Raw genomic sequence first — 9948 nt, 5'->3', positions numbered from 1 at the left:
ACAGAAATCTGGTGAAGATACATATAATTGAACAAGGGGATCATATTCCAACCTCAGCAAGTATCAGAATTTGGCACCTTTGACCATGTGGTTCTGGCTTTAGAGTCACGGATACAACAAAAGGGTTATGGAATGTCCCTCATGGATGAGGTAAGAAGCTGAGACCAGGCATGTGTCAGGGATCTCCCTGAACAGAGAGGACAGTGTGTATACATGAAGGTTAACTCTGGATGGCCTTGGAGACCCCAAGAATTTGGAGACGCCAGAGCTGCGGGATATCTGCCAAGGAAAGCTGCTAACAGGGAGTAGAATCAGTGCAAGGGAAAGAAACGTGTTATAGTCAAAAAAGCTGAAATGATGTGGAGATCTGATGAGCTCTTTGACATCAGACATGGAGATGCACAGCTTGGGATTTGTACAGCTGGGTTTTAGTCTTGTTTTGACACAGTATTTCCTTAGTATTACTCTTTCCCTCCATTTTGGAACAGTAATGTATGTTATATGCCATTATATGTTGGAAGTATGTAATCTCTTTTTTGATTTTGGTTTTACAAGAGATGATAGTTAGGAGACTGAGTTTCAGGAGAGACTTTGGAGCTTTGTACTTTTTAACAGGGTTCTTACTGATAGACTATGGGACCTTTGAAGTCGGACTGGATGCTTTTCTGCATAATCATTTGTCTACAATTCTATGGAGGCCATGGAATATAATGTGGTGGTTTTAATTAAAATGACCCCTAGAGCTCATTGGGAGTGGCACTATTCAGAGTGCCACTTGCAGGAGTAGGCATGATCTTACTGGAAGAAATGTGCTACTGAGGTCAGGCTTTGAGGTTTTAGAAGTTCAAGCCAGACCCAGTGTTATTTTCCCTTTATGCTCCCTGATGATCCTGATGCAAAACTCTCATCTCCTTCTCCAGCACCATGATTCCTGCCGTGTCGACAATTAATTATACCTTTGAACTGTAAGGCATTCTCAATTAGTTTTTTTTCCTTTATAAGAGTTGCTGTGGCCATGCTGTCTCTTCACAGCATTAGAAACAAGAGTTGAGCATTTTGGGCTTAACCCTGAGAAATCTACCTCTCCCCTAAAAGAAGACAATAGTTGCCTACTATTCTTTTTCTAGGGGTTTAACCCTGAAATTTCTCCCTTCTGAATTAGCATGCCCACCGATATTGCCATCATACTGGTCTTTTTTATGCAGCCATTTCTAGGAAAGACAATTTCACAGCAAACTTCTTAGTTTTAGGGTTATTTCTGTCCCCTCTTTTGGTGGTTTGAATAGGTATGGATCTCATAGACTCAGGTGTTTGAATGCCTGACTTATAGAGAGTGGCAATATTAAGAGGTGTAGCTTTTTTGGGATAGGTGTGGCTTTGCTGGAGGAAGTGTATCACTTTGTTGTGGACTTTGAGGTCTTATATGCTTAGGCTATGCCCAGTGTGGGACACACAGTTCACTTCCTGTTGCCTACAGGTCAAGATGAAGAACTTTCAGCTCTTTCTACAGGACCGTGACTCCTTGCATGCTATACCACATGATGATAATAAACTAAACTTCTGAACTGTAAGTCAGATCCAATTAAATGTTTTCCTTTATACAAGCTGCCATGGCCATGGTGTCTCTTCACAGCAATAAAAATCCTTTTCCATTATTATTCCTTAATTACCAGAAATTGGATGGTGTCCAAGGACAAAGACAAGTATGGATGGAGATATCCTGAGCCTATGTGGCTATCTGTGTTTTCTGTAAATGGCAGAGTGCATGTGACAAACTGTGCTTGCTGTAAATAGCAGAGCTGGACAATGGGCCTGCACTAACATTTTGGAACTAGACAACTACACAGTGAGTGAGTCTCAGATACTGAACATGGAGTTACATGATTGGCATTTACATTGCTAGATTTTTAGCTTATTTTGCTATTCATCACTGCTTTCATTTTGGAATAAGACAGACATATGTTTTGTTCATTATGTTGCAGGAGCTTAGAGTTAAGAGACTTTTGATTTTTAAAGAGTCCTTGAATTGTTATTTGTTAAAAATTTTCAAGAGTGTGAGACTTTCAAATTTTGACTGTATTTTATGTGGTGGTATTAAAATGTGAGCTCAGACACAAGGAATAGAAAAGTTATGGATTTAAATAAAATGTTTGTGTGGCAAGTTGATAAATGGTGGAATGTTCTAGTTATCAAACTGGCATATTTAGGCAGAATAGGAACCCCTGAGAATTCTCAATTGAAAACTTTATTAGTTTGTCTTATGGACATATCTCTGCAGGATTGTATTAATTGTCAATTGATGTGGGAGGACTCAGTCTACTTTGAGCATTGTCATTTCCTAGTCTAGTGGTGCAGCTTCATAAGTGAGTTACCTAAACAATTGACTCTTAGAGGCCAAGTGGGAAAACCAGTAAGCCGTGCCCTCTGTAGGTTTTTAGTTACTGTCACAACTTCTCTCAGTGACAGACTCTGAAAAGTGTCCTTTAGTATATGTATTTCTGGCCTTTTCCTGTCACATTTTATTTTCTGCCTTCCATCGGGTTAGCTTTCCTCTTTCATACATACCCACTTCCATTACATTCTATATAGATGCATAGGGCCTTTAAATCACATATAAAGCCCTCAAACTATAAGTCACAATAATCTGTCTTCTCTTTGTATAACATAATAATTGAAGCACAGTGACTTATAGTAGTGAATTTCGGCAGAGAGAAAACAAAATATCCTAAATTCACATTGTCACAAGATGCCCTTTGTGAAAAAAAGACATACCAGATTAAAATAAAAAAATTGCAAAGGCCTCTCTACCACTAAAAAATGCTGTTTATTGGAGCTTTAGTTACAGCATTCAGTACATGGGAAGCTTAGGTATGCAGCAACAGATAAGTGGATAGTGAAATTGTGACAATCATACAACTTACAAGACATATATGAGGAGTTCCTGTCCTTGGGTAAAATATGGATGTAATTATGTCCAATAATTAGGCCCTAATGTTTGTATAATCTCTCATTATAGAACCAACAGCAGGACAATAAGCATTTAAAGCATAAGCCCATGAAGATTTTTGATACTCAGACCTTAAAGTTTTGCCCACTATCCAAAAGTGTCATGCATATTTTGTATTGTAAAATTCCTGTATTTCAGCTTCAAGAGTCAAAACATACTTTTCCAACACTGTTTCAAAGCCCATTTTCAATAGGAGGGCAAGATAGGGGACAGAATTTGGGGAAGGGTAGTACAACATTATAGGCCTAATGAAAAGATTCTTCCTAAAATAAATACATATATTAATGGAATTTTAATTTAAATTGAGTTACCATTTAACAACTGAAAAAATGTATTTTAAAGTGTCCACATGTACACACACTTCATGATATGATGGTGGTTACTAAACATTTGTTGTAATATAAAGTGGGAAAATATATCAAAAATATGAAATAAGAAATATTTAAGATGAAATAAAACTAATTTACAACACAGTCACAGAGAGAATCAGGGCAAAGACAAGGGAAGAGCAGAGAAGGCATGACCAAGGAATGCTAACCAAGGCATTGGGAAAGGGAGAAACTGGCAACATTTGTAATGAGAGCTTCCTTTGTCTCTTGTCCCAGCTGGACCTGCTGCCCTTGAGCCCCAAATAAACATACATTGCTATATTAATTATAAAATTATTGGTCGATAACTAGAGTTTCTTATTGGCTAGCTCTGGCTTAATTATTAACCCATTTCTATTAATCTTAGTATTTCCACATGGTCTTATCTTACTGGAGAAGTTTTGTCATGCCCTACCTTCCCAGTCTCACATGGAGTGTGTTATCTGTTTACACTTCCCACAATTCTCATTTCCTAGGCCTTGCCTACCTGCCTGTCTCTATTGGCCAGGGTGTTTTATTCATCAACCAATAAGAGACACATACAGAAGGAATTCCCCCATCATCTTCTCTTTTCTGTCTAAATAAAAATAAGGGTTTTATCATTTTTTCTTTTTTTTGTTTCTTGGTATCCTTTTTCTTTTTTTATTTATTTTTAAATTTAAATTTTGATTAGAAACAATGTTGCTTCACAAGGCAATTCCAGGTCCCTCTCTCTTTCCCTCTCCTCCTCCCATACCCTCCACCACCCCCCCAAATATCTTCTCATTTCCCCAGGGAGGGTGAGGCCCTCATTGTGGGTGTCCATAGTCTGTCATTTCATCCAGGGCAGGGCCTAGACCCTCCCCCAAGAGTTCAGGGTGAGAGTGCACCTCACATTTTTGGATGGGAGTCCAAAGTCCATGTGTATACCCGGGATGAATACTGATCTACTGCCCAAGGTTCAATAGATTACCTAGGCATCCACACTGACACCCCCATTCAGAGGGTCTTGATCAGTCCCATGCTGGATTCCCAGGCATCAGCCTGGGATTCAAGAGTTAACCCTTGCTCAGGTCAGCTGTTTCTGGGGGTTAAACCAGCCCAGTCTTAATCCCTTTGGTCATCAGTCCTCCCTCTCTGTTATTGGCTTTCTTGAGTTCAGCTCAGTGCTTGGCCATGGGAGTCTGTCTCTTCTTCTATCAGCCACTGAATGAAGGGAATGGTTCCCAGAATCTCTGGCCATGGGATTGTAGGCTGGCACTCCCCAGATCTATGTCTAAAATCCATATATGAGAGAGTACATGCCATGTTTCTCTTTTTGTGACTGTGTTACCTCACTCAGGATGGTTTCTTCTAGTGCCATCCATTTGCCTGCAAATCTCAGGATTCCATTGATTTTTCTGCTGAATAGTACTCCATTGTGTAAATGTACCACATTTTCTCTATCCACTCTTCGGTGGAGGGACATCTAGGTTGCTTCCAAGTTCTGGCTATTACAAAAACTGCTGCTATGAACATAGTGGAACAGACATCCTTGTTGTTTGCATGGGCATCTTTTGGATATATGCCTAAGAGTGGAGTTGCTAGGTCTTGTGGTAGGTTTATTCCCTATTTCAGAGGAATTTCAATACTTCTTTCCAAAGTGGCTGAACAAGATGGCACTCCCACCAGCAATGGAGGAGTGTTGCACTTTCACCACATCCTCTCCAGCATAAACTGTCATTGGTGTTTTTGATTTTAGCCATTCTGACTGGAGTGAGATGGTATCTCAGAGTTGTTTTGATTTGCTTCTTCAATTCCTGTCCTCCTTTCTGATGTAATTGCTGTTGCCAGGAGCAGTTACCTCTCACTGTCATGAGATACCCTAAACCAATTTAAATGTTATATTCTTTAGTTCTTTGAAAGATTTGAAGAAAATCCATTTCAAATATATCTCTGTATATCCACAAAATCTAACTAAACTAACTATAAGTTTTATAATCATTGTTGACTAGATATAATCTGTATTTAATTATATATGACATTTTGAAAAGATCTGTATAAACACAATACCTAAACAAGAGGAGAAACATACATATAACAAAATTGACCTTAAAATATGATTCAATAAGCCAAAATCCATACCAAATTTAAGTATTCATTTCTATATCATATTCCCCTTTATTCCTTTAGAAAGAGATTCTTTGTGATCACTAAAAATTCATACCCAACCCCATTTGAATGAAACAAACATTTATAAACAATATTGGGAATATGGGCACAGTTTTCTCCAAACTGCTTCCTGCTGTTTGGAAGTGCTGTCAATTCCATGGTATCCTGTGAAAACACAGAAACTTGGCCAAATCCTGTCTGTAGTAGTCTGCAAGGTTGCATTGCCTTAGGTGACTTGGATGCTGTATCACATAGGACACTGCTTCAGAGAGTCCTGCTTTATCAAACTACATTAGTCTGAAGAAATCCATAGCTTTCCATTTTCTGTGGAAAAAAAATAGAACACCTTTTCCAAAGTAACATTTCCTTAGACTTAAATTTTGAAGTCAAAGCATTTTTCAAATATATATGCTGGATTAATTTAGCAGAATTGATAATCTTTTAGCAGTTGTTGCTCCTTCCCCAACAATTAAACACTTCAAAGACAACACAATATCATACAGTATCTAAACTCTCTGTGTGCTTTCTGTCCTACATGGCTTTCTTATTACCCTATTTCGTTGTTTTAAAGGATTTTCTCTATCCCTCTTCTTTTTTCTCCCAAATCTCTGTGTATTTTTAAACACACTATAAACCCTCTAGAGGTTTTTCTTTTTCCCTCTGAACCAGGCTTTACTATATATCTTAATCTTTTTCTAACCACGAGTCTTTTATCTGCTAAACAACAAGTCTAAGGAAGCCATGTGGTGGTTTTTGTAACTTATGCTGAGTCAGGAAGCCTCTCTTAAAGTAGTCACACACTTCTGATTGTCTCCAGCAAACAGTGCCCATCTAAGAAAATGCTGCTACCAAGAAGTCATGCTTTCCTCTATTCTTTTGTTTTTAAGACAACCTTCTTAAGCTTTTCCGAAGTTATACATGGAAATTTGTGCTGCATATTGATAGCACGATTTTGTTAGCATGAGTTTTCCGGCCTGTCAGGGTTCTGCCACCCATCTCAGCCCCAAATAAACACACAGATGCTATACTAGTTATAAAACTATTGACAGGTGACTAGGGCTTCTTAGTGGCTAGCTTTATCTTAATTATTAACCCATTTCTATTAATTTATGTATTTCCACGTGATCTTGGCTTACCAGAGAATGCCGGATGTGTTTGATCTTCCCATGCTCACATTGCGAATCCTCTCCCTATGCCTGTCCCAGAATTCTCCTCATAAGGTAGCCCTGCCTAACCTTCCTGCATGGCCACTAGCCACACAATGTGTTATTTATCAACGAATAAAAGAAATGTATACGCAGAAGGGCAACCCCATCAGATATTCTCTTTCCACCTTCAAGTGTGCTTGGATGTTAATGTGTAAAACCTGACATTTTTTCAATGTTGAATATAGTAGATACTTGAAGTTAATGACTCAAACTGTGGGACAGAGATTTAGAATTATCAGTCTTAAAGATGCATATTTGTTTACTAAGCGATTTATATAAGGAACATTTTAAAATTGTACATATATTCTAAAATGTGAAGACATTAAAGTAAACCAGAATTGTGGGAATTTCAATTCATTTCTCTTAACATTTAGAAAACAACTTGTAAAAAAATAGGGACATTTCTATAATATGTAGTATTTATTTAGTCTTTATCAGTTTTGATGACCAAAGAAATCCTGACCTTCCTGCACTGTTTTGGGCTTTCTTTGGAGGAAGGAGTTTGTCTACAGTGCAAGCTGCCCTGGGCCCTAGTGATTTGATCACAAGTATTACACATAAGGCAACTTTAGGATGCTGTAGTCAGCAATTGTTTAACAAGCCCATTTCACCCAATATCTACAAATGACAATTTTGTCAATCAATTGAGCAAAGTTATGAAAATGGGCAACAGAGATGAAGGCCAAGGTGATTCTCAAAGCAAATTTTTCTGCTCAAGGATTCACCTAACTACTACACCAGACTGTTTCCTGCTCTCCAGGATTTCCTGAAGAATGCCTTTCTCTACTTTCCTCCTCAGGAGTGTCCTGCATGGCTCTTTGCAACATAATCTTCAGAGTCTTCCGTTGCAGCCTTCGGTGCCTAATGGAACCAACAAGGAAGTAAATGATGGGGTTGGCACAGCTGTTAACACAGGATAGTAAAGTTGTTATTTCAAAAACATTGCAAGGAAAAATTCCATGCAACTCCTCAAGGGAATCTAAGAGGAACCAATAAATACCAAAGGGCAGACCAAAGAGTAAGAAGACCAGCACTGTGATTGCAATGGTCACATACAATCTGGTTACAGGAATCCTCTGTGAGCCACAGAAGATCCTGACCAACAAGGCCAGGCTGGATCCACAAAGAACCACAAATAATACTATTACAAATGCAGCAGTGATGAAACTATAAGTCCTACAGTGAAAAATTTCATATCTAATCAGTAAGCCACAAGCCTCTCCTAACAGGAGGCTTAACAGTAAAGAGAAGGCCCAAAACAGGGCACACATGACAGATGATGTGTGTCTTGGTCGTTGACAGTGATACCAGATGGGCCACAAAACGGACAGAGCACGCTCAGCACTGATGGCTGCAATCATACACAGACCTGCAAGGTAAGCAAAGATTAGTACATTGAGGAGGGAGATGGGAACATCGAAGTAGCTGATATGGAACATTAAAAGGACACGATGCAGGGAATGCAGAGTCTGAAAGCAAAGGTGGAGGAAGTCAGCCCCAGCAAGGTTGAGGACGTAGACAGAGAAGGCGTTCCTGTGCATATGGAATCCCAGAAGCCACAGCACAATGGCATTTCCTGCCAGCCCAACCACGGCAATGATGACAGTGAGAATATTCAGGATATTGTACATGTCGGTACAGTGCAAGTTTTCAATGAAGTCATTTTCATTAATTGTTGTTATGCAATTGTTCCAGGTTGGTATAGTTAGACCCATGCTTGGAAATTTTCCACTGGTATTCCTACAAAGTAAATTGAGATGTGAATGCATGATACTTTCTGTCAAGTCCACAGGCTTGCAGAGATTACATATTTTATCAAACCCCCAAAGTGCTAGGCATTTCTTTTTAATCCAGTTTGTACTATGCAGTCTATCTTCAGACTATTGCCTCTAGTGATATTGGTGTAGTTGGTTATGGCAGTACAGCTGCTAAACATCTTATGCAGTGTCAGGAAGAGACAGAATTCTGACACTAACTTTCTTTCTGTTCCAGGGATGAGGTTCCTTCTCAGATGTAGGAAGATGGAAGATCCTGGCACAAGTCATAGCTTCCCTCAGTCACTGTAAGGGGTCTATCAAATGGGAAAAATGGAACAATTAATGAAAGTCGTGAAGGGAATGGCACTTTTTAGGAAGACCTGTGTGTCAACAGTCACACTTCTTAGCCTAGAAGGACATAAAGCACTTTTCTGTTTGTTATTATATCATCAGTGTCCTACTCTCTACATGGTTTTATGGGAGAGTTGAGAGATCTGCCCCGAACAAACAAACAAACTAAAGAAGTATAACAAGTAAGCAAATGAATCATAAGTTCAAGGGTAGTTGAAAATTTGGAGTAAATGTTGTTTGGGTTGTGACTTGTACCTTCGTGCGAAGGCACATGTCTCTGGCATGAGAAATGTGGGCTATATTGCAGCAGAAAATGAAGAACATCTGCATTCGGGAATAGTGTCCCAACCCCTGAGAAGAGCTTTGAGATCTACATATGAATGCAAACAGTCTAGAAAAGAGAACAGCATAGCTGGGTGGGTAGCATCATTTAGAGTTATCTTTTCACTCCACTCCCCCATACAGACACCCTTAATAGGCCTTTATTTCTAGCTCCTAAGGCAACAGAGACATTTGAAGAAAACAGCTTTTCTGTCCCACACGGGCCAAGGGTGCAGAATGAGGGATGTTCCTGTGCTTGCATTAGCTTAGCCTGAACAGTACCCATACAGAAAGTTTTGCATCATAGGATCATTCTTGATAACTTCTTATTCTAGACAGAGGACTTACTGAAGGAGAAATCATCTGATAATGCTGAGACAGAGCTCCATGCTCAGGGAAAGCATCCAAAATACCTTACAAACTAATCTCACACAAGGGCTTTGAAGAAAATCACCTAACAAACTCAGTTGTGTCAACCAAGGTCACACCATCCATTCTTGGAGCCTTGATCACCCCATAGGAGCACAAGATTTTCATCCAGGCAACAATTTGGGGAATCAAAAGCTTAAAATATGTAGACAGGTACTAGGTAAGCAGCTGACTCTCAAAATTGAAATTGCTGACGATGGTAGCATGGCAGGGGCGGGTATAATTGTTCACCAATGCACATTTCAGCTTCATGAAATGGAACCAGGAGCCAAAATTGGATCAACTCAGCTTCAGCTCCCATTCTGACTGGTTTTGTTTGTTAGCATTTTTCTAGTCAGTGGGAGACGTTGGTTCTGAGTGTGATTTGAATTATAGAG

General features: G+C 39.2%; 1 protein-coding gene across 1 annotated transcript; it reads right to left on the bottom strand.

Moving 5' to 3' along the window:
* Positions 1-7438: 7438 nt before the first annotated feature.
* On the bottom strand, positions 7439-8489 carry LOC121134789 (mas-related G-protein coupled receptor member B4-like). Its single transcript, XM_040733352.1, has one exon. The coding sequence runs from the start codon at positions 8480-8482 to the stop codon at positions 7439-7441; it is 1044 nt and encodes a 347-aa protein (XP_040589286.1). The 5' UTR covers positions 8483-8489.
* Between the last annotated feature and the right edge of the window lie 1459 nt (positions 8490-9948).

Source organism: Mesocricetus auratus, unplaced genomic scaffold (genome assembly GCF_017639785.1).
Source record: "Mesocricetus auratus isolate SY011 unplaced genomic scaffold, BCM_Maur_2.0 Super-Scaffold_100030, whole genome shotgun sequence".
Lineage (NCBI taxonomy): Eukaryota > Metazoa > Chordata > Mammalia > Rodentia > Cricetidae > Mesocricetus > Mesocricetus auratus.
This window is presented reverse-complemented; position numbering and strand designations above follow the sequence as displayed.